Here is a 26,345-nt window from a genome sequence, read left to right as displayed (position 1 = left end):
TTGGATTGATCGAATGGCCTACTGTAAAGCCAGTCGTGGCAGTCATTTGAACGATATTATTTTTCATTCATAGATGACAATGTTCAGTCTTCAAAATAAAAAAAAAGTTTGAAAAAATATTGATTATTTTTTTTATAGCTGATTCAAAAAGCAAATTTTACATGGCCTACCCTATAGTTTCCTCATACCGACCAATCTCGTTGCTGCCTCAAATTGATTAGCTATTCTCAATTGATTGACGCCAATTATCCACTCTAAAAATTTGTTACCTTCGCATCAATTTGGCTTTCGCAGTAAGCACTCAACCATCGATCAGGTGCACAGAATCAGAGCTGAAATAGAAAAGTTTTTTGAACAGAATAACGTGTGTTCAGCAGTATTCCTGGGCGTAGCACAAGCTTTCGACAAGGTTTGGCATGTGGGTTTAAATAACAACTAAATACTTAACTTCCAAGTGATTTTGCGCCCTCCTAAAATCGTGTTTGAGCGAACGCTACTTTCGAAGGAAACGAATACTTGAAGAAGTAAATGTTGGTGTGCCGCAAGGAAACATTCTTGGCTCGCTCTTATACCTTCTACATACCAGAGACTTGCCGATACCATCGAATATCTTAATCGCCACTTTTGCCGACGACACTGCTATCCTAGCAGTTGGAAAAAGTGTTGAAAAAGCTGCAGCCAAACTTCAAATTGCAACAAACGCTATTGAAGAATGAACGAAGACCTGGCGCATAAAATTGAACAATGCCAAGTTAGTTCATGTAAACTTCACCAACAGTAAAGTGAATCAGTATCCAATAATACTGCTAGATGCCGCAATACCACATGCAAACTCTGCAAAATACCTTGGTGTAACGCTCGATGCTAAGCTTCGATGGAAGGAGCATATAAAACTTAAACGGCATGAAATCCATCTGAAGATAATAAAAATGAAATGGCTATCAAATCTATCCTTATAAAACAAAATATCTATATATAAACAAATTATAAAGCCTGTGTGGTCCTATGGCGTTCAACTATGGCGTTGTGCCAGTCAAAGTATCATAATGTAAATATACTTCAACGACTCCAGGATAAAATCCTTCGAGATATTCTCAACTCAACTTGGTTCGTTCGCAACAAAGATATAATATTCATCGTGACCTCAAAATGCCTACAGTCGCTGAAGAAATTAAAAAACAAGCAGAAGCCCACTCCCTCAGGCTTCAAATGCACGTGAATGAAGAAGCTAACAAACTCCTCAGGACCCAGGCGTAACCCGACGACTCCATTGAATCAAACAACATGGCATGATGGCAGTTAACTTAAGGAAGGGATTATAAAAATCCTTCACAAATTCTCTTTATGTTACTGAAATTGTTCTGCTCGTTAGTTTATGTGTACTCAGTTGCAGTGTATTATATATATATATATAATATGTATGTATATTATGTATTTTATATTGTATCTATGTTTGTATTAAAAAAAAGTAAAATAAAAATAAAAAAAGAGAAATAAAATAAAAAAATGTTTTTTTTTTGCTTAACTTATATATGTACATAATAACTAGTTATTTACATGTATATATTATATGTATAATTGGCGCGTACACCCTTTTTTGGGTGTTTGGCCGAGCTCCTCCTCCTATTTGTGCACTTGATGTTGTTCAACAAATGGAGGGACCTACAGTTTCAAGCCGAACCCGAACGGCAAATATTTTTATGAGGGGCTTTTTCATGGCAGAATACCCTCGGAGGTTTGCCATTGCCTGCCGAGGAGCGACCACTATTAGAAAAAACTTTTTCTTAATTTTGGTGTTTCACCGAGATTGGAACCTACGTTCTCTCTGTGAGTTCCGAATGGAAGTTACGCACCAACTCATTCGGCTACGGCGGTCGCCGTATTATTATCTATACAAGTTTTAAAAGTGCAGCGCTAGCAACAGAGGCCATCAGCTATCTGAATACTTATGAAACACGAATTGAGAGAAAGAAGTTTTAGAGCCGTCTGTAAGTTCCAACCTGAATTCAGCAATGTATCGCGTTCGAATGCAAATTTTGTTCTGTATTCATCTCTCGATGTTTTTCCTTACAGAGTTGCATAGTCCTGATTGCAAGAGAGATGTTTTTAATGGCCCAAGCCGGGTATGCTTCTGTTTGATGAAATTTGGTTTAAGGAGGCATATCAAGTTGTTTAAAGAAAATGAGACATTGATTCTGACCTTGCACTTTCTATTTGAAAGGAAATTTTTTACAAGAGTCCTAATTCTAGGACCTACTTCCCATATATCTAATTGGCGCATTATAATATGAATTCCGATTCGATCAAAAGCTTTCTGGAAATCAATTGAGAGTAACGATATATGATTTCGCGAAGAGAATGCATTTGAAATGAAGTGGTCAATGTGTAGAAGACAGTCAGTGGGACCGCGATGTTTTCTACTCGTATATGCAGATTGGTTTGGGCTCAGTAATTTTGTATTATTAGCACACCACATGAGTCTAATGACTTTTTCAATCAATTTACCAAGACAAGATAATAGCGAGATTGGAATAAGCTCCAAAATTCCGACACTGTTTTATTGGGTTTTAGAATGGGAACGATGCATGCGAATTTCCAAGATTGAGGAAAAGAGCTTCGCGAATGCTACATTTGTCTATTACTTTGATTTTAAGAATTTCTTTGGCTTGAAGAAATTTTGGGCAGCTGTTAGCATTTGATGGATGGTAACCTAAACAGTTTGCGCACATTGTTCTGGAATATTCGATGTTCATATGAGGAGACAGATTATAGGTGGTGCAAGTTTTGAGATTTTTGCAATGCTTAATTGTGTGCCCAAGAATTTTATCTACAACGCATGGGGTTGGGGAAATAAGGTCGAACTGAGAGCTTCCACCAAGGTACGTCGATTTTTTCGGGGAGAAAGTGTGAGTCGAAATTTAGCAATAAGGCTCCTGTAGAACATACGGTGTCGTTAATTTTCCTTTGAAATTTGTATGCGGAAATTATTCCATGTGGCTTCAACGATTTCAGATTCTGAGAAAAGGCGCAAATATTGTACCTTTCACATAATTGAGATTGACGTGACATGAACATTCAATGTGGCAAATGCCAAGAAGATTTTTCGTGTTCAAGAATTTTTCTGCAATCCTTTTGATTTTCGTAAGAACTAAAACACTTCCATCGCGATTCTTGGGGTTTATTAGTTGTTTTTCGTTTTGCGGACTAGGGGAAAGAACCGCATCTCTTCTCCCCTAGGTAAGTAGCCCCAGAGGTCAATTTGAAAAAACCTCACTCTTATCAAAATACAGGGTATATTTGATTCCATTTGTGAAACAATATCAAGACGCACGCCCCAAATAGGAGGAGGAGCTCGGTCAAAAACCTAACAGAAGTGTAAGCGCCAATTATTTATTTTTTATTTTAATATAAAACGCCTCTTATTTTCGCCAAGCGTTAGCAAGTGGCGAATAGATGAAGCAACTGGTATAAATGAACATATTTTTGGTAACGCTGGAATAGAGCTGCCTTAAATTACGTGATAATAAAGGGTGGTTAAATGTTAAGGGCCGAAGTTGAATGTGAACCACACCTAAACGTCAAGTTTTTTTCTGCATTTCATTTGACATTTTTCAATTCCAGACTAACTCAATTGGAACTATGGAAAGATACATAATCGATCAATGCGTTAAAGTTATTCAGGCTTATTATGAAAACGGGCGTTCAAATCAAAATGCATATCGCGAACTTCATCTTCAGTGATGAGGCACATTTTCACCATAGTGGATTCGTCAATAAGCAGAATTGCCGCATTTGGGCGAATGATAATCCAAGAGTGATTGCCGAAAAACGAATGCACCCATAAAGAGTGACTGTTTGGTTTCATGTTGCAGAAATCTTTGCTTTTAATGCGATCCTGTAAGCCAAAATAGTTATTTGACCGCGTAATATGAAAAAACAACGAAAACCAAAACGCGTGACATTTTCCTTTGTTTGAGACAACTGTTTTCACAACTCGAAGAAACATGAACAAACACCAGAACTTAACGGAATACTATGTTTTTTTCGTAATTTTGGTTATTGCTGCATTTAAAATGGATGGGTTAGGTAGTTATAAGTGATTCATATTGTTCATTCTTCTTCTCCATTCGCGCGATAACCGCTTACGCGATTTTGGCCAAATTTAACAAAGCCAAAGCACGCCAAGTGAAGCCAAGTTCTTTTCCATCTGATCTTTCCAGATGGAGACTAAAGCTCATACAGCTCATTGTTTCGTCACTAAAGCTCACACCAAGGATGGAAATGTCAGTAGTGATACAAATTGACGAAACACCGAAATGCAGCCTTAGAATGGTAGTCGTAGATTTAGAAAACGCAAAGTAGGTCAGGAAACAGTCCGAAGAGTTCTCCTAAAACTCAAGAGTTCTCCTAACAACTACAAGAACAAAATGCACAATATACACATCTATATATCTATATATAAAAATTAAGCCGAAAAAAAGTGTGCATTTGTCCGGGGTAATCTCAGCAACGCGTGTAAGGAAAACAATGAAAGTTTCACACATTGTTGGTGTTGCTTTGGCAAAGGTTTCTGTGAAGTTTGGTTGAAATCCGATAACGCGTGTGCGTGCGGTGCGTCGGTTAAGTGAGTGTGTTTTTGCTATTTGCCGCACATATTTTTTGTACCGCACATAGCATTCATTAGAATTGAATACATTTTGGTCGCGTGTGTCTGGGCCGATTATTATGAAATTAGGTATATATATTTTTTTTTCCACGGTGGAGGTTATTATAATATGCTTATTGATTCCACTCGCCACCAGGTGGCGCTGCCGAAGGCCGAAACGAGGACCCGGGTAACCCTAGGATGTGTTTTTACATTGTGGGTATCAAATCAAAGCTACTGATGAGTGCTTTAATACAGAGTATTTTTTAGATCTCTGAGTGACCAGGGTCTCGAGATATAGCCGAAAAGGTGGACCAAGGTATCCTTGGATGTGCTTGTACAATATGGGTATCAGATGGAAGCTGTTGATGAAAACTTTTAAGTGAAGTAATTTTTACTGCCCGTTTCCGGGATAATGAAAGGAGATGGAAGAGGAAAAGGAATAGCTACAGGAAGAAGAAGAGGAAGAGGAAGAGAAAGAGGAAGACCACTTATTATTAAAAATTAAAAAAAAAATTCTAAAAAAATTTTAAAATGTTACATATACGCTTATTATATAAACGTCAATCTGAAGTCAGTTATAGTGAAAAATTCATTGTATCATTGCCGGCGTGATTGGTGATCGTTTCCTTAATTTTTTGCAGAAAGGTTATGCTAATATGGGATATTACCTATATCATTCATATATTTACGTATTACCTGTGTACTCACAAATATACGGTTGAAGCAAATATATGTCAGTTTTTTGCTTCCCCTGGAAAAGTTTATATAAATTTAAGAAGAGTAAATAGAACTTATTTTATATCAGACTTCACGCAAAAAAGTCATTTGCACCTGAACACATAGCTGGGTTAAAGCGGGGGGGAATAGAACAGTTCTCTTCTCCTTCTCCGCTTTTTCGCACACGTAATTGTATGGGATGAGTGCACGATGGCACATAAAAAGTCACTGGAAGCGCTTGATAGGACATTACGAGATTTACGTAGTAAAAATGAAATGTTTGGTCGTGCCTTAGTGCTGCTGGCAGGTGATTTTAGACAAACACTGCCTGTTATTCCTCGAGCAACTGTAGCAGATGAATTGGCCGTATGTTTGAAATCATCATATTTGTGGAAACCTGTTCAAACACTCAAACTAACTACATACTAATGTGCGTGTTCTAATGCAAAATGATCCATCAGCTGCTGAATTTTCAAAGCTATTATTGGATATTGGAAATGGCAAAGTTCCTGTCGATAATTTAACTGGCTTAATAACTTTACAACCAAACTTTTGTCAAATAAGTCAAACGAAAGAATAGTTCATTCAAAGTATTTTCCCAAATTTGCTCAAAATTACAAAAATCATAATTGGCTTAGTGAACGAGCCATCATGGCTCGCAAAAATAAAGATGTAAATGAAATGAATGCGACTATTTTGGCTAACATACCAAGTCCAGAACAAACATATCGATCCGTTGACACTGTTACAAATCAAGATAATATTGTAAATTATCCCACTGAATATTTGAATTCCCTTGATTTACCTGGATTACCGCCACACATGCTAAACTTGAAAATATTAGAACTGATTATTATGTTGAGAAACATAAATCAACCACGACTATGTAATGGCACTCGATTAACAGTTAAGAGATTGATGAATAACGTCATTGAAGCAACAATTTTGAATGGAAAATTCTCTGGTGAAGACGTTTTAATACCGCGAATACCATCGGATGTGCCGTTTGAATTCAAACGTCTTCAATTTCCTGTTCGCCTTGCATTCGCGATTACTATTAATAAGTCACAAGGCCAAACTTTATCAATTTGTGGTATTGATTTAGAATACCCATGTTTTTCTCATGGCCAACTTTATGTTTCATGCTCAAAAGTTGGTAAGCCATCGGTATTGTTCATTTATTCAACAACGCATGGAAAAACGAAGAATATTGTATACCAAAGAGCATTACAATAAAAAAGTAATAAAGTAAATCACATCAAACGTTTTTTTATTGCTACTACTATTCAAAACTTCTTTCATTACTATTCATGCGCGAGAATTTTTATAAAAACACTCAGTATTTTTCGGCTTAATTTAATTAATTAATCTAGATTTTTTTAAAGACGACCAGCGGAACGGGCGGGTTTTCGCTAGTATGCATATACATACAACCGCATACACAGGTCACTCTTTGTATTCCTGCAGAGAACGTTAATGTATATAGAAGTCTCACGGGCTACGAATATTGTGAAATGTCAAAAATGAAGTCTAACCACCGCCGGAGTGTGGTGAAACTTTTAACAGAGCTGATAACAGTAAATTCTCTCTTTAGTATATTGATTCTGCATAGTTTTTGGCTTCTGTAGGAAATCAAATTGACGAATAGCTGACGTCATTTTGCAAAGAATTTGCTTGTGCATTTCTATGTTCATTTGATAAACGAAAATTTATTCAATTTATATTTTCAAACAAACTTAAATGATTGATGAATGAATGAATATAATGATTTGAATATTTATTAAATGCGCCAACATTTAAAATCAAAGTAACTTTAATGTTAGTTGATTTAATTTACAAAAAAGAATTTAAACAAACTACATTATAAAACGACCTCACATTTAGGTGATTGTGGGTTTTAGTAAATTTAAGACTATACAAGTTTGATACAAATTTTGAAAAATTTTTTGAGTCAAAATTAATTTTAGACGATAATTCATAGAGCGCATACAAGTGTTTTGATATAGTGATATATAGGTATGTATATCAATATATACAAACATATATTATGTTAGTTATATTTCTATATTACAAAAGTTCAATTGCATCTTCAATTCTTATAGTGTTACATATGTAAGGGCATACGCACTGCAGCAACCCTGACCTATATCACGACGCATCGCCTTATCATATTTATATTTGAATATGCATTTATTTGTTCCTTTAGCAAACGAAATTTTTTTCAATTTACATTTTATTACAAGGAATCATATACATATGTATTCATTTTCTAGATAGTATAAAACTTTGAAATTTAAAATAAAAGAAAACTTCAAAGAAACGTATTTGCATATATGGGGCAACTAAGTTGAATTGCAACGTTATTAAATATAGTATGGCACGCATATGTATGTACTGAAGCAACCATGACCTACCTCACGCGCAACGCCTTATATTTCATGCAATAATTAGGGAGTAAATATCCTAATGATCGAATTCCTGCTTAACAAATGCTAAAAAAATTATATTTTGCATATGCATGTACATATTTGTATGTGCGTATGCACACTTGATGCCCTAGCCTATGTACGTACATATATGTATATGTTTTGAAATACAGGGTGGGTCATATAGCGTTTGCTTTTTGAACCACCTATTTTTTTGAGAATGGTAACACAAATGACATGCCAAATGTGTTCATAATTTATTTGCGTTATTTAGTCACGCACCAACCTATTCGGCTATGGCGGCCGCCATTCAGCGCAAACTATTAAACTTAAAATAATTAAAAAGTGGAGTGCATTAAAACTCAATAATTCATGTGCGAGCGGAATTGTAGTGCTATCAATATAAGAAATAACAAAGATTATCACCGATTGGGATTGTTAACAAATTCTGGAAAAAGGTGTATATAATGCTTAATCAAAGCAATTTCATTTTCAAGTGTTCTAATACCTACGTTTATACATACAAACCTGTATAAATACCTGAAAAGAAAAATTAAAACTATAAAAATACTAGTAAAGTGAACAGGGGTCTTACCCACATCTTTACTACTGCCTACTCTGCAGCACGGAAGTTGACGCTAGATCCGAGCCCGTGCACAAACACCAGTAGTATAATTCACTAGCCTTAAACGATTTGACAATTGCTATTTTTGGCTACAATATTTGCCGTTTGCACTAACAATTGTGCTATTCACAAACTTTTTTCTTCTCTTTATTCAAACTGATAGAGAGTGGCAAACACAAACACAAAGACGAATATCAAAAACGCCTAGAATATGCGTTCTAGCCAAGCTGTTAAATTCGACGTTGAGTGTTTTCTTCAATTAACTCTATTTGCGTAAAGTAAGTAAAATAAAATATCTATTTTTGATGTTGAATGTGATGAATGAATGTTTACTTTACTTCGTACATTGATTTAGGATGGCATGGACAGATCCTACAATAATTCGTGCCACATCGGAGCAACTCAATCAAAAATGTATTTTGCCGCACTTTTGCGTAAAGCATGGAACGGTTGATTGCATCTGCTACACAATGTACTATACGTTGCTACGGCTAACGGCTCATGGATATTCTCCATTACTCAACTACGGGTCGTTGATAGCAAAATTACAAATTTTTCAGCCAAGTATGGAGTTAACCATATTATTCCTAAAAGCCGTTTTTTTGAATAAAAATAGTGAAACCCGAAAAAATCTAAATGTTTACATGTTTTATTTTAAAACAACATTAAGGCGCGTTGTTTCACTTAACCTCGAATTGCGTAAATTCAAAATCAGTCAAAGACTGGGCAAAACGCCAATAGTTTTTGATACATTTTGTGGCTATAATTTGAAGCTGTATATTGATACCAATTAAATTGAAATAAGATAGTAGGGGAAGAATTTGCTTAAAATTCCGAAGTAATTCAAGATTAACATATTTAAAGCTATTGCTTATTTTCGACGCCATACCGTTTCCCTATTTTGGTCAACATTTTGACTTTTATTCTCGTTGGCGGTTAGCTTAATTAAATAATGAATTTTTCGTATTTCCTTTTTCCAAGGCTTTTGTGGCTTCCCAACTCCGATCAGTTTTTAATCGGTTCACGCTTCTTTTCGTTAGTTCTGGTGGAGTTAGAACGATTTTTTCGTTTTCATGTTCTCATCTCCGACTCGTTGGATAGATTCCCATTACTATTTTCATATTTCCAATTACACGTTACTTTACGCATAAGGGAGAACAAAAATTAAAAGCAAAAGTGCGAATCCGCAAAATCAGTTGACTAACACCAATACTTTGAAAATACAAAAGGAAACACTTATTAAAAGTTAGGTTGCGTATTCTTGAATTGATGTGTATCTAGACTTGAGATTATAAATTCACATGCCATGAAAATTATAAAAAACTTAAACAGACTTTAAAGAAATCGACGAAAATGATGCAGCTTGTAATAGACTTGAAGCTTTGATATAGAAACCAAGATTTCAATTAAATCGATATTGTCCATCCCTCCAGATAGCGAAAGAAAATTCTTCAATTTTTGGCATGATTTAAGAGAGCGTATGACAACAAAGGCCTTATATTTTCAAATTCGATCTTAAATTGTCGCTTTCGTTGAGATCTATAAGAACATATAACCCTCTGCTGTCCTTGGGTAACGATAAAAATAAAATCAATAGGTGATTTGAATACATTTAGTGGAGTGATCGCGAAGCAGGTACTTATAAAAGGCACCTTTTTTCGAACAAGCGTAGTCTTCAAAATTAAAATTTTCAATTCACAAAATTCCAAAAACATATTCAGAGTTTCAAGTTCCGAGAAGCCGACATCTTACTTTATGGATTTATGGAAAAGCCAACGAATTGATTTTACTGCAACTCGCTCTCATTATGTTGGTATCCTTGCCGCGGGGATAAGGCTTAAGTAGTAGTTTGACTCCCATATCATGAGGGTTTGCTCATCACGAACTAAGATATAAGCTCCATATGGGTATTGGCTAGCCATCCATCTGCAGAGCGGCGATGGTCATTCCATCACCATGCGGATATTACCGTACCGACGACGATTCCCCTGTTATTCCTTAGCTTGGTATCCCATCATGTCTCTCCTAATTCCAGCTCCATCACTTCAGGAACTGCCGCTACGGCAGCGAGGCCTCTTACTGGCCACACGTATTAATAAGCGCAAACGATCGAGTGAAGGGACATCGGTGAGCCGAAAGAACTGAAGTGTCCGTTACTCAGACGATTAGTATGACAATAGGAAAACTTTTGCGGAAATAGCAAAAAAGAAGCTATATACAGTGATTGATCGCAGTTCCCATGATCTTATAATCTCACAACCAAACTGGAACCTGATAAACAGAAGTCTTTGAAAAGTGTACAGGGATATCCTGAAAGAAAGATATACCAGCAAGAGCACCTCCGCAGAAAATACGTAATCTGCGGAGGCGAACGAGGTTGCGACATGTAGAACATGGTACTAGACAGCAAGACACTTCTCCGACAGATGAAAATATGTTTACTCACTCAAACAACAGTTCTTGCTGCATTGCTGACATGCTTTTAGTCATTGTTTGTGAGCTATGGCAAATTGCTTCGTTACTTCAGTCACAGTTGGTATGCCAAGATCACGATGAAAATCGCTATTCCTTATACAGCATTAGAAAGAAGTGTGGGGTGAGGGCAGTATGAGTAACCGTGCCCATATGGAAGCTGTTGATCGGACTTGTTCGGTGGAGACTTTGCTTTACCTAAATGGCTTTTTTCGTCAGTTTTTTTTATGACTAAAAAATTGTTATAGCTTATATTTTTATATGACTAAGATATTTGTTGTATTTGAATTTCGCATCAAAATAAAATATTATTTGCGCACGAAGTACGAAGTTATAAATTATGCAATTATGCTGAGCTGTGAAAAGGTATATTTATAAAGGTATAAATAATGGCGTTATTAATCATGATATTGTATTTAGAGAAATGCATACAAACACGATTACAATTAAAATTTCAATTACTAATAACTTATAGATAGTGATCCAGTTTGTCCGATGCAGCGTCCTTCATCATCAAATGTCGCCAACGTCAATCGAGACAATTTGTTGCAAAGCACACCAGTTCCATTGTTTTGTATGGGGTACGGTTCTGTAAATAATCGTGATTTTTTGAATGTCAATGGTTCAATGAATATGAAATCGTGTTATATATATTTATATGTATTCTATTCTGAAATATTAAATAAGAGCATGGCATTGCAAGACAATACACATTTTTTTTTTATTATAGCTGTATATAAAAACTACATACAATATACATTATACCCACAGTTATCACAAAACTTAAATATTTTTCGTAAAGATTTTCATTTCAAGTGGAATAATTACACTGTTATATTTCGGGTAAATTCCTTTTTCATTCTTGTTATAGTAAAATAAATTTCTATTCTGATCTAACCTAAATTTTTTGAACTATGATCTTGATCAAAAGGATCGCGAAACAACCGCTAGGTGACGCTCTAAGTCAACGTTTTTGAGTTCCATTTTTGTTTTTTGTTAGGTTTCCAATCTACTACTGCACGTGTTTTCGTATTTTTGCGGTTTTAAAAATGGATTTGAATTTGCAACAATGTGATTGCACTAAATTTTGCGTTCAAAATGGATTCAGTAGTGGGAAAACGCTGGTATTTACGAGTGCCACGCACGCTTCATGCAAAAGACCCAACATTCATCAGACACATTATTACTGGAGACGAGACGTGGGTTTATGAGTACAACGGTATTGTACACCACGAATTTTTGCCAGAAGGTCAGACAACAGATAAGGACTCTTATTTAGGCGTTATGTGACGTTTACGTGAATGCATTCGCCAAAAAAGAAAGGTTTTGTGGGAAAACAACTCGCGGATTTTTCACCATGATAGTGCACCATCGCATAGTACCATCATTCTCTGTGATCAAACCCTGGCATAAGTGCGTTGCAGTTGATGGAGAGTACTTTGAAGGCGATAATATCACCTTTGTGAAATAAACTTGTATTTTGACTTTTTGAATATATTCTGGAAACTTCTTGAACAAAGTGGTATGTATTTACCTCCAACTTTTGACGCGACGTACAGCAGTTTTCATTTTAACACAAAGCAGTATGACAAGTTTTCAACAGTTGGCAACTCACTTATTGAATTTGAAGTTGGTTTCAAAGATTTCGGATTAATGGAGCAAAATCAAACGGTTTTAAAAATTCAAAACGGACAAGCATCGAATGACGAAATTTATAATGAGTTTTAGTGCAGTTAAGAACAACATTTTCATGGAAGCGATAGGAAATCTCTCTTCTAAAGTCTGAAAAATATAATATTAGTTTTCCGAATCTTCATTCATTACCAAGGTAGATAAGGCTACCAACTGAAAGTATAAATGGGAAATGCGCCCTCGATGAAATAATTTTGGTAAGTTGTACGGAAGAATGTCTTAAACTAACTGCTCGCCCAGAACACAGTTTCCAGGATATCATAGCTGGAAAGAATAAGTCGCCGCGATGCAGCGAGATCGCTTTGCTCAAACTGGAAGAATACCACCGGAGAGAAGTACTGTGAAGAAGGTCCAGAACCATTAGAAATCGACAGATTCCGAAGGATATTGCTCTGTATTTTAGTCGAAAATTCCTGTAAGAAATTTTGTTAAGATATGACGATCGGGTAAAATTACATGCTCCTTTTTTTGTTCTAATAGAGATATTGAAAGGAAATATTGTTAGATCCTTATTAAACCTCAACAGGGCGAATTTCATAAAATATTACTTCGTGACTCGAATAGTAGGTTCGATTTAATTTTAATACTCTCACCTTCGGAGTAGGTTGTCATTACATTTTGGTGACCGCCTATTTGGGTGTTTTTAATTTGAATTAAAATTAATTATTTTGCTTATATGCGTTGTTCGCAGCTTCATTTTGTCGAAGACTTTCATCATTACTGGAGAAGGTCTTGATAAACCGCCTACGGTGGGGTTATTTACAAATAAAAGCTGCAATCGCAGAGTATCGTGATCTCTGTTAATTCGTTCATTCAGTATATAGAATACAGAAGGTGACGCTTTCCGAAAGCCTTTACTTTATTTTTCGCGATTTTAACAACAACTAAGCATGCAAAATGAGGAAAACGTGAATAAAGAACTAGATATAAACTACTGAAATACAGATAAGTGACCCTAGTTTTGCAAAAACAAAAACTGCAATTGCTAAACTAAAAAATCATAAATGTTATGGTGTCGATTGTATAGCTGCTGAACTATCGAAATACGGCGGAGAAGAACTGCAATACACAGCCTGATGGTAAAGCTATGTCGAAATAATAACATGCCTATTGAAAAGTTATCAAGTCTGATAATTCCTATACACAAAAAGGGTATAAGCAAACTGCTGTAGCTATCGGGGTATCTCGACATTAGCACTAAACCTACCGATACTTTATGTGTTCCTATTCCTATCAAAGTGGGTCAAATGACCCGTCTTTAAAATGTTATATATCAGGTCAGTCCATAAGTTCGTGCGTTTTTTAAAGGTGGTTTCAAAATTAATAAAAAAAGATGTTTAAAGTATTTATTAATCAATAATATATTTTCCTTCATTATTTACAATGTCTTCCAAACGTTTAGGCTAGCTTTTAATTCCCTGCTCAAAAAATTGTTTGTCCTTGGAGCCAAAAGACGCTTCGATATCCCTTTTTATAGCTTCATTTGAGGAGTAGTTCTTGTCACTCATATGGGATTGAAGTCCACGGAAAAGGTGATAATCACAAGGTATAATATCCGGGAGTGTGGTGGATGTGGCATCAGCTCCCTTCCGAGCTCGTTCAGCTTGCCTAATTTTTGCCTTGCGGTATGAGGTCTTGCGTTGTCGTGGGGATTCAAAACTTTACGTCTATTCACTAAAGACGGTCGATTTTTGTTAAATCCTCATTCAGGTTTGATAGCTAATGGCAATATTAATCAGCAGTTATTGTCTGGTTTGGTTCCAGAAGTTCATAATAAATCATACCGGCCATACCCCACCAAATAGACAGGAGAATTTTCTTGGGGTGAAGGCCATCTCTAGGGGTTGGTTCTGGTGTTTCATCTTTAGCTAACCATTGGCGTTTGCGAACAGGATTGTTGTAAAGGACCCATTTTTCATCACCAGTAACGATACAGTTCAAAAAACTTTAATTTTCAAACCGTTGCAGCAGCTAAGAACACACATTCACTCTCTGCTGAAGGTTGGCGATGGAAAGTCTATACGGAACCCATTTTCCCAGCTTTGAAACCTTTCCCAACTGAACCAGGTGCCTGTGAACTGTTCCATGCGATGAATTTAACCTCTGAGCTATCATATCGACTATCGGATTTGGCTCAGCTTCCACGAGTTCGAGCACGGCGTCGGAGTTAAAGACTTCAGGACGACCAGCGCGCGGGGCATCCTCCAAGTCGCAGTTACCACTTCGGAATTTTGCAATTTTGGACATCACTACTTTGCAGGCGTTACCCCATATATTTGTGTATGCCTCGTCGCAGAGTTGATTAAATGAGGCTGTTTTATTTCTCTGGATCTCCATTTTTAGCTCCTTTCTAAGATACTAGAAATTTGCTAGCCTATTTTCGTGATCCGCAGTATTCCTGCGCCTTTGGCGGATCTTTCTCGCTCTGAAGCACTTTGCTCTTAGCTCCTTGATGGTATCATTCCCCCAGTAAACTTGCTTCACAGGCTATTAGCATGCTTTGCACAAGCCTGTTTTCTGCCTTTGTTGCTGATTCCTTCTCTTGTTCGCGCTCTACGACCTCCTCTAAAACAAATTGGAATAAAGGCTTGTCGAGGGTTGTCTGTCTCCATTCTTGGTGCATCGATTTACTAGCGGAAATGTAATCCTTTGCTCGTTTTCCTAATGGAAGGTCTATAACAACCGTCTGATGATCGCTGTGGGTATAGTGCTCACTGACATCTCATTTCACGCTTCTTGCCAAGAAGCTACTCGTAAGATAGATATTGATGATGGATTCTTTATTATCACGATGAAAGGTGGCTACAATCAATTCAAGCGGAGCGAAAACCTCCAATAAGGCAGCACACCTGGCGCTCGTTCTTCTACTACCCGATTTTACCGCCCACGCATTAAAGTCGCCGGCTATGATGACCGGGTGACGGCCACTCGCAGTCTCTACAATATGGTCGAGGAACTCTTTTTACTCTTGGATTGTCCAGCTGGGGGGAGTATTGCAGCTGCAAATATGGCAACTTTCAATCAAGGCCTAAACGAAGCCCTTCCCCGCATCTACTGGATCTGCTATCTGAAACGGATGGGTACCACATGCCCATAATCCTATTTTTTGGGTCATGTTTGCCGCCCAATCATTGCGCGAAGGAATCTTGTAAGGCTCTGAGATTATTGACACGTAAGCCTTCATGTCTAACACCGTCTGCTTCAGTAAATCTCTCAGTGGTTTAAGTTTAGTTGAATTACCTTCTTATTATTGCTTTGGCTCTTTTGTAGGATGGACACCTGCTACTACCAGATATATGGTCGGATGACTCTTCCTTCGCCTGCTGACACAGAACGCATTTTTACGCATTGGCACAATCCTTTATTACATGTCCTTCAGTTCCGCATCTCCTACACAGGTCTATGTGCAGTCCTGGATCTATCGCAATCTGTGCAGCTTTTCACTATATGGCCAAAATCCAAGCAACGGAAACATCGTGTAGGTTGTATTACCTTCCGCAGGCGGCAGACCAACCAGCCAACTTATAGTTTTCCTTTAGAATGGGGCAAATTTGCGGCTCTTACCGGAAGTCTTAATGTCGCTATGTGTGTGTTTCCGTACGCTTTACGCAAACTTTTCACTGTCGCTACGTACTATACTATAGCTTGTACTACATCCTTCCTTGTAGTTACTTCATCGAAATCCTTGCACTCTATTGTTAATTCATGCATCAGGAGTCTGACTTCGGTTTTATCGCCCAGAACTTTTTCTACCAAGCCCTGGTACTGCACGTTGTCACCCTCCACTCTCGTTTTTAGTTGGGGTAACCTTACCCCTTTTTGTAACCATATCGCCGAGCGAGGCTTGGCTCCGATTTGATTGCACGCAAAATATCTGCATAAGACCCCTCGCCTTTGTTTGCGATAATGAAAGCATCTGGTTTGGCCCTAATTCGCTGCTTTTCACCCCATTGACGCATTATTTCAGAGAAGGTACCGCTTCTGTTTTCTGGCGCTGCCGATGATTGCGTAGGTGTTGTCCGACGCTTAGCTCGGCGTAGTTCCATCCACCCTTCAGTATCATTGGGTATCGATTTATTTGTTCTTGGCTGCATGTCATTGGTTCCTTGTTTGCCTTCCAAATGTGACGCTTGCATGCTAAGGGAAATGCTTCTCGTACGCTTTCCTATTGGTTGCAGGGAATTTTCAGTCGTGGAATTCCCGCTATATTGAACCGTTGATCTCTTCCCATTAGCTTTAGTGTTTTCAATCGACAGCGTTTGAGTGCATTTTTCGGCACTGAATTTGGCTTCGCTATTTGTTGTTGATGTTTTCCTCTCCTCCTTTACCTTTTTGTGCAGTGCAGAGATTGATAAGACAACACCTCTCATCTGATGATTTACGTAACTCTGCAGCAGCATCATTTTTGCTAGCTCTTCAATCTTGGAGCCCAGCATACTAACAGCGTCACCGTTATCAGGAGAGATGAACGCAGGGAGAAAGAGCGATGCACTCACCGCTTCTCTTTGCTGAACTGGGAAATTGCTAGCCATTGGCTGTTGTCGCATTTGCCCAGATCAGCGCTGCGTATCTATTCACGGATGTGTTGACAAGTGAAAGCAACTGTCGTTTTTCTTATCTAGGTCCTCCTATATTTGGCATAAGTCTAGAAAAGGCACCGTGTACTAGCTCCGCTTTTTTGCTGACTGCCTCAAAATGATCCTTGATTACGGCTACTTCTGCTTGAAATACACTACAGTGGTTCGGTAACCTGAACTTGAATTCGGATCAGTCGGCAAGACAAGCTAAAAATTTTGAAGTATACTTGAGTGTGCGTAAGTGCGGTCAAGCCTGTAGCCCGATCCTTTCAGAATGGATTGCGCTATCGAAAGATGATTAACGATTTGTTATGGCCGGAATTGGATTATATTGATCTGGGCAACGTTTATTTTCAATAAGACGGCGCTACGTGTCACACAAGCAAAGTAACCATTGATCTTTTACGCGAAAAGTTTGCGGACCGTGTTATCTCTCGAAGAGGTGATCACAATTGGCCACCGAGATCATGTGATTTAACAACTTGTGACTTTCTTCTTTGGGGTCACGTTAAAGAGAAGGTCTACGCCAACGACAATTCCGTCGTCAACGATTGGGGTATCGGAATCTTCACATTCTCTGTGACATGAGCAGCTGTTACTGTTTAATAGGTTCGAGAAGTGATCCCTCCATAATTTAAGATTGATCTGTACGTCAGTCACCAGATCGCCGTTTTTACAGGAAAACGCAACGGTCTTAAACCTTCTGTAAGCCGCCGAACTTTCTGGTAGAATTTTCGGGCGTTGTTCCTGTTGGCCAGCATCTCAAGCTCTTCGCTCTCACGTATTTCGGCCTCTCGTTTCTTCTTTCGGATAATACGTCTCTCTTCCTTTTTTAGCTCTCTGTAGCGGTCCCACATAGCTCGCGTTGCGCCCAATCGCAGCGTGGCTCTATAGGCGGCATCCTTTCTTTCTACGGCGGCATGACGTTCCTCGTCGTACCAACTGTTTTTTCGGGCTCGCCGGAATCCGATATCTTCTTCGGCGGCGGTACGTAGAGAACGAGAAATATTGCTCCATTGTTCGTGCATGCCGGTTTGTTGGGCAGTACTCTCTGAGAGCAGGAGTGAGAGTCGAGTGGCGAATCTTCTGGCTGTCTGTTGTGATTGCAACTTTTCGATGTTGAACATTCTTTGCGTAGGTGCGCAGTTTGGCTGCAACAAGGTAGTGTGATCCGAGTCGATGTTGGGTCCTCGGATCATACATACATCTAATACACTAGAAGCGTGTCTTCCATCTATCACAACGAGATCGATCTGGTTTCGTGGTTTTCGATCAGGAGACAGCCAGGTGACTTGGTGAATCCTTTTATGCTGGAATCTGGTGCTGCAGACTACCATGTTTCGGGCCCCGGTGAAGTCGATCAGCCTTTGTCCGTTACCGGATGTTTCGTTGTGCATGCTGAATTTTCCGACTGTGGGACCGAGGCTTTTTTAATATTTTCATTGGGGGGTATTTTTAAGTGGCGGGTCCCAAACCCAGCGCACAACCAGCTATCCTGGAATGTTTCGCCTTCTCACGTTAGCTCACTCCCGAATGGGTGTTCGGAATCTACCCAGAGGATACGTGGGCTAATCCCGTACGTTGTGAGCTGCTTGAACCATATACTTGCTAAATTATACATTTAATTTTATTTGGAAGTCGTACGACGTACTGACATTGTTTTCCCCAAACCGTTGCCTTCACTAGCTTTATCATCGAGTGTAGTGATAGGACTCCCAAACCTTGTAGTTGAGAATTAAGATATTCGTTAGATACATATACATATGTTCAATTTGAGCCACACATCTTCTAATGATCTTTTATAAATCGTTAGGATATGGACAGTTCATAAATGCTTGCAAATTTACTACTATCACCCCTACATTCAAAGCTGGAAATAAAAACCAAATCGCGAACTACAGGCCTATTTCCAAACTTTCTACGGTTTCAATGCAATCTACTCAATAAAACAAAAATTATACCTCGCTGTAAAACGTAATATTTCTATGAATCAACATGGTTTTATGTCTGGTAGGTCAACTGTCACTAATCCTGTGGTTTTTCTTAATTTTTTACGTCGACTTTCAACAATATCCATCAAGCTGATGCGGTTTATACGGATTTTTTCTAGGTTTTCAATAACGTCTTCAAACTAATAATTTTGGGGTTTCAGTATCCTTATATTTTCTTCAAATGGATGCAGTCGTACTTTTCCAACGTAAATGTGGATAACGTATATTCTTATTATTTTATTGCCTCTTCTGGTGTACCTCAGAGCAGTACTTTCAACCCTTTCTTTTTGTAATTTTTGTTAACGACATATTCGAATGTTATGCAGACGGCATAAACAAACGAAAGGAAAGGAAATTACTTCTTTGTGAAGAGGTAGGTACCAATAGAAACTACCAAACACAAATTATATACCTACACACACACACACACCTTCTTGCCACGACGTCATCCGCATAAAACGTAGAAAAAATTGCATTTGGAAGTATTTTTATAATTCGTGCTTTCACAATTTATCATCTGGCACTTCGTTTTCATTAGTTTCTTGAGTTTCAGTTATAAATCACAATATTATCAAACCATTCACTGAATTTTCACAAACATGTAAGTTCTCATCCTTCTGTTTGTTTTGTATTATTATAGAGCATGATGTCAAAATGGGATGTCAAAATCTCGAAAAATAAAGTAACGGTTTACAGAAAGCACCAAATTCAGTATTCTATTCACCCAGGCCGACGTGTCAATTGAATTGACTTTCACAATTTTCTTCAGATGTCCAAACCTAGAAATCTATACTCAATATCAGATCTTTAAGGCAGCCTTTCGAAATATAAAAAGAGTTTTCAAAATATTTGCTAGTTAAAATCCGCACTAGAAAAATGTTGAGCCTTCAAAAGTCTGTATGGACAGTTGCCATTTAGGAAACTATGTGTAACCCTTTATCTTTCAATATTTTAGAGTGAAAGAATTCGTTAATTTTCCCCATTCAATATATTTCATAAAGTTATATACAAATACCTTCAGGATGTTGGTCAGCCATGTTTCCGTTCAATTTAAGCTTTCGAATTTGTTCGGCAAAATGTGAAATAAGAGCATCTATCATGCCAGCTTGCTTGGAAAAAATTTGCATAAGCTTCGAAACTTGTATCCCGTTTTCCATTGCATCGAACTGTGAAAAAAACACATCAAAAATATTACTTATGTTATGCATGTGTATGTAACAGTTTACAATATATTGGTTGTAACTACACTTGTACACTTTGTATATAACTCTGTGGAGTAAATAAGTACAAGAGCCCAGGGTCTTTAGGGGCCGCGCCTGTGGCTTTGGCGCGTTGAAAGGCCGCACTTTATTATACGACAGGGGTTCGAATAGACCTATGCCCGGTCTTATAATATAATATCATCCCATCACCTGGTATCGGCTGAGGTGTGTTAGAGGGGTAGGCGCGGATGGTTGAGGGTTGTGATTGCATCTGCTTACTTTTCTTACAATGCTCTGGAAGGGCCACTACCTGGGAAGGCCACCAGTCTCGTGAGGTTCTGTGCTAGTAGGCACGGCGTAGACCGCATGCTAGTGAATTGTATTCCTTCGATGCTGGCCCAAAGAATCGGCACGGTGCGAGCAGAGGAAGATCTGCCGAGATTAATAGAGGCTGCCCCTAGGGCGGTGTGCTGTCTCTATTGCTCTGGAGCACGGTAATCGAACCTCTACTCACCACCTTATATTATGCGGGACTCTACGCACAAGCATATGCGGACGACGTTGCCTGTTTGGTAACAGGCCCTTCGCTTATGAACATCTGTAGAAAAGTGCAGAAAACTCTAGATATGATTGACACTTGGTGCTGTGGGAAAGGGGTATCGGCAAGCCCTATCAAGACTACCTACCTCAGAATAGTTATGTTTTTTCTTTTCCACTGGCATTAACTGCGATAATTTCGCCTCCGTCCTTTAATAATTACAATTGCTCTATGCCTACGCTTATGCCAACAATATACAACCATCTATTGACTTCGGCAAGGTAGATGAAGATGTCTTCAGAGGCATTACTCGTCTTAAGTCTTCTTCAAATACTGGTGTTGATGGCTTGTCTGCGGTGTTATTCAAGAAGTGTGATTCTTTATTTTACCCTGTGTTGTTAATATTTAACAAATCACTAACTTCGCCTACTTTTATTGATGTCTGGAAATTGACTTTCATTTTACCCATTCTCAAGAGTGGTGATAAAAACGATATTGGTAACTACAGGCCTATTTCAAAGCTTTCCGATACTGCAAAGCTTTTTGAATCCATAATCCAGGACAAATTGCTTTTTGCTGTCAAGAACATGGTGCGCCCGGAACAGCATGGGCCGCTCAACATTGTCTAATTTAGCAGTATTTCCGGATGATTGTATCGCTACCTCCAATCAGGGCTCCATATAATACTAATAAAAAAAATTTGTCTGTATTGGGGGACATCAGAACTCGTTTTAGAGGCATGGTTCCTTCGGCAAAGTTTCTTATTTTGATCCCTAGAATACGATTTTCACAGAGCAATGAGCGATTTTTAAATCGACCCGCTTTATATATATATATATATATATATATATATATAATATATATATATGTATATATATATTTACTTATATTGCTCACCAACTTGTAAATGTAATATTTAGTAAAGTAATGTAATATTGTAGTTTAAAACATTCTAGAACTGTTTTTGACAAGTGGGTTTTTGATTAAAGCGCTTTTATTGCCGCTTGACTGTCCAAGTAAATGAAGACTTCATTTGTGGATAATACTCTCGTTTTTATTTCTGTAAGTCCCTCTTTTATGGCAGTGACTTCCGCCTGAAGTACACTGCAATGGTCAGGTAGGCGAAATGATTGGCATACTGCGAGTTTATCGGAGTAGACCCCTCCACGTACTTTGTTGTCCAGTTTTGAGCCATCTGTGTAGATGTTTAAATCATTTTTCTTAACAGTAAGCCCGTTATCCCATTCCTCTTTGGAAGGAAATACTGTGACAAAGGATTTATTTAAATTGATGTCCTTGGTCTTACAGGAATGGTCTTGTGCTTGGTCTTGTGCCAGGAATGCAGGGGAATTGTTCTAAAATTGAAGAGTGTCCTCTTTGGTTCGTTCTGAGTGGGCCGATTTCTCTTAGTCTGAGAGTTGCTTTGGCAGCTGTTTGTTTACCGAATTGGTCTATTGGTAAAATATTAAGCATAATATTTAGTGCATCTGTGGGTGTGGTTCTAAGGCCCCGCAGATGCAAAGACTGGCCATTCTTCAGTACACAAATATTCAATTCATTCTAAACCATTTTATTGATTTTGTTTAATTCGAAAAAATCGGTTGAACGGGACAGAAGTTGCTACTCTGCCACCTGGTGGCGAGTGGCGGCAATGAGCATATTCTACAAACCTTCTCCGTGGAAAAATACATACATATACCTATATACCAATTTTTAAAATAATCGGTCCAGTAGCTTTTGAGTTCATCGAGGACATACAGACAAACATTAAATTTTATATATAAAGACAAGCAAATGTTAATATTCCTGCTTGATGGATAGGGGGTGCCTTGGGCAACACTCTTTTCTTTTCCAAATAAATGCGGCTACGCTCGTTAAGGAACCAAATTCAGATTGGACGTCTTTGTTTTTTGTTCAGAATTGTATTACAAAGGATGGTTAAGATTCAAAAGCCGATGTTGATTTTGAATAAAATAAAATTAAAAAAAAAAAATTATTGTCATTTCTCTTTATTATGATAATATTGGTATGGCTCAATTACGTATGGAACAAAATAACGGTCAAATGGCCGCCGCGGCCTCGGCGGCACACCTCCATCCGATAATACAAATTTTCGATGGTGGCATAATTGAGGTTCAACGCCGTTAATGTTGGTCATTCACTGTTGCCATTTCCTGCCACCATTCTGACCACTGACGACGCTTGAAATGGTCAAAAGGGTTTAGTTCTTGAGTCAATTGCACCTTGTAAGTCTTTATGCATAAGTTCATCAACGACGAGCATGAGAGGTGCAATTGTTGGGCACCACGACGAGTTGAGGTGGACCACACTATCGCGAGCCGCAGCAATATTTTCTGCAGTACGAGTTGTGCGAGCATGCACTGATGTTTTCACATCTCCTACAGATCCGGTTTGCTCAAACTTTTGCAAAATTTTTCCGATTGTACGCACATTTGGACGATTAAATTGACCGAAAAAATTACGAAGTGTGCGATATGCATTTTGATTTGAACGCCCGTTTTCATAATGAGCCTGAATAACTTTAACGCGTTGGCCGATTGTGTATCTTTCCATGGTTGGAATTGAGTTAGTCCGAAATTGAAAAATGTCAAATGAAATGTAGAAAAAAACTTGATACTTAGGTGTGGTTCACGGCCAACATCGGCCCTTGAAATTTAACCACCCTTTACATAGTAGATGGATTTAGAGTATATCGTTAATTGGATTAGCGAGCTGACAATATAAATGTATATTTGTGTAAATATGCAAATATTTATAATTATATGTATATGCAAGTATATTTTTTATTTTTACTTACTTGAATAAATATACATGTCAAGCACTCGGAATCATTATTCACACTAGGCTTGGCGAAGTCCCATGACAAATCCTCGTACCTCAATCCTAATAGCAAAGTCTGTTAATCATAAAAAATAAAATTAGATTTATTGAAAAAACCCACGTAAAGATACAATGAAGGCATTACAGATATTCTTATGTTACTGAGTGACAGTGAATACTAGGTTGTTCAATAAGTTGCTACTAGCCTAAATTTTTTGTTTTGTTTTTGTTATGTTGGTACACCTTTATATGAACGTACTTAAGTGAAGTTTCCTTTCAATCTGTCAATTCATTTTTGTTGATAAGCTATAGGGTGGGCCATGTAAAATTTGCTTTTTGAATCGGCTATAAAAAAAAACTTATCAATAATTTTTCAAACTTTTTTTTATTTTGTAGATTGAACATTGTCATTTATGAATAAAAAATAATATCATTCAAATGACTGCCACGACTGGCTTTACAGTAGGCCATTCGATCAACCCAATTTTTAAGCACATTTTCGATTGTTTGGGCTCCAATTTCATGAATGGCAACTTCGATTTCGTGTTTTAAAGCATCAATCGTATCTGGATGGTTCGCATAGCATTTGTCCTTAACGGCTCTCCACAAAAAATAGTCCAACGGGCTTAAATCACAGCTCCGAGGCGGCCAATTGATATCGGAATTTCGGCTGATTATTCTGTTTTCAAAAACGATAGCCAAAAGTTCGAGTGTAACTTTGGCAGTGTGACAAGTTGCACTGTCCTGTTGAAACCAAATGTCGTCCATGTCATCCTCTTCAATTTTTGGAAACAACTCGTTGAGCATGTCACGGTAACGCTCGCCATTTACTGTAACCGCGGCTCCTCGCTCATTTTCGAAAAAAAAAATGGCCCGATGATGCCGCCAGACCAAAAACCGCACCAAACAGTGACTCGTTGTGGATGCATTTGCTTCTCTACAGTAGCGTGTGGATTTTCTGAGCCCCAACTCCGACAATTTTGCTTATTGACGTAGCCACCGATGTGAAAATCAGAAAAGAAGAAGAAGCCTCACCACTTTGGAAATAGATTTTCAATATTTCCCAATTTTGTTCAAGCGTTAAGCGTCCCATTTCGTAAATGTCAAGCCTTTCAGTAAATTATGAACACATTTTACATGTCATTTGTGTTACCATTCTCAAAAAAATGGGTGGTTCAAAAAGCAAACGCTATTTAGCCCACCCTGTATTTAGTATCGACATGTCGCAGTATTTTCTACAATGGAAAATATCAAGTATCGTGCAGTGATTAAATTTTTATTTGCGGAACGAATTTTGAAAGTGGATAAGGACTTTTTGCCATCAATTATTACAGTAGAAAGATAGGTTGCTGAATTTTGACGTAGTCGTACAAGCCTTGAAAACGACCCACGCCAAGGGCATCCAGCAGTAACTACACCAGAAATCATAAAAAAATATGGGATATCGTATTGGAAAATCCTCGATTGACTGAAAGAGATTTAGTAAAAGTCCGGGGCATCTTATTTGACAGTGTAAGCAATATTTTGACTGAAGTATTTGGTTTCAGAAAACTGTACGCACAATGGGTGCCGCGCGAGTTCGTGTCCAGAAATCGGCCAAGAAGGTGCTAGCATCAGTTTTTTGGGATTCGAAAAGAATTTTGTTTGTGGATTACTTGCAAACTGGTAAAACAATAAATTCTGAATATTATTGTAATCTTTTAGACCAGTTGCATGGGAAGCGTTTTTCGTCAAATGATGAGGTCTTAACAGCTGTGTTCAGGGAGACTATACTGAATTATAAAGTTATTACAAACCATAAAATTATGGTGCTTCGCGATGGGCTCTCTTAATGATTTGCAGGAAATTGGACACATCCAAGCCTACGCAGACGATGTGCGCGTATTAATCATTTGAAGTTATATGCAATAAAATGCAGGATCTCTAAATAACATTGAGTATTGGTGCGAATTGCATGGTCTTTCGGTGAATCCTACAAAACGTATCTTAGTGCTTTTTACTAGGAAACGCAATATGGAAGGCCTGTTACAACCCACATTGAATGGGGTAACACTGCAACTATCTTCTGACCTTAAATATTTAGGAGTAATCCTAGATAGTAAACTTACCTGGAAGAAGCACGTCGAGCAGAAGGTCTCTCGAACACTAAAAGTCTTCTGGTAGTGTAAAAGAACCTTTGGCAACACATGGTGTCTAAGACCGGCGATAGTACACTGGCTGTACATCACTCTGATTAGACCCATTATTACATACGCCTCTGTAGTATGGTGGAAAGCCACAATGGTTAATTCTAGAGTAAAACCCCTAAACAGGCTACAAAGAAGTGTGTGCTTGGGTATCACAGGTGCCATGAGTACGACATATGGTGATGCCCTTAATACCATTCTGAACTTGTAACCTCTAGATCTTCAAATTCGAAAGGAAGCAATGAAGGCGGCGTACAGGCTCAAGTTAAACGGAGACTGGGGAAATGAAGTAAGCACCGGCCACTGTCAGACATGCCACCAGTTGTTAGAGCGGTGAACACTGTTCTCGATGCCGGTGGACAATCGGGTGCCTGTCGTTAGCTTGGGTAGGAAGCATGATGTTTTGATCCCAGATAGAGATCAATGGTTA

The 26,345-nt window shown here is 38.1% G+C and overlaps 1 protein-coding gene across 1 annotated transcript in view; it reads right to left on the bottom strand.

Moving 5' to 3' along the window:
* Positions 1–11,285: 11,285 nt before the first annotated feature.
* LOC128871875 (uncharacterized) overlaps positions 11,286–26,345 on the bottom strand; it is a 55,841-nt gene continuing 40,781 nt past the window's right edge. Inside the window, exons 9-11 of the mRNA XM_054114007.1 lie at positions 23,707–23,805; positions 20,164–20,314; positions 11,286–11,477 (exon numbers count right to left, since the gene is read on the bottom strand). Of these exons, the coding sequence (XP_053969982.1) occupies positions 11,350–11,477; positions 20,164–20,314; positions 23,707–23,805 (378 nt within the window). The 3' untranslated portion in view covers positions 11,286–11,349. The remainder of the gene's footprint in view (positions 11,478–20,163; positions 20,315–23,706; positions 23,806–26,345) is intronic.

Source organism: Anastrepha ludens, chromosome 2 (genome assembly GCF_028408465.1).
Source record: "Anastrepha ludens isolate Willacy chromosome 2, idAnaLude1.1, whole genome shotgun sequence".
Taxonomy (NCBI): Eukaryota; Metazoa; Arthropoda; class Insecta; order Diptera; family Tephritidae; genus Anastrepha; species Anastrepha ludens.
The sequence above is the reverse complement of the archived record's forward strand: the minus strand, read 5'-3'. Positions and strand labels throughout refer to the sequence as shown.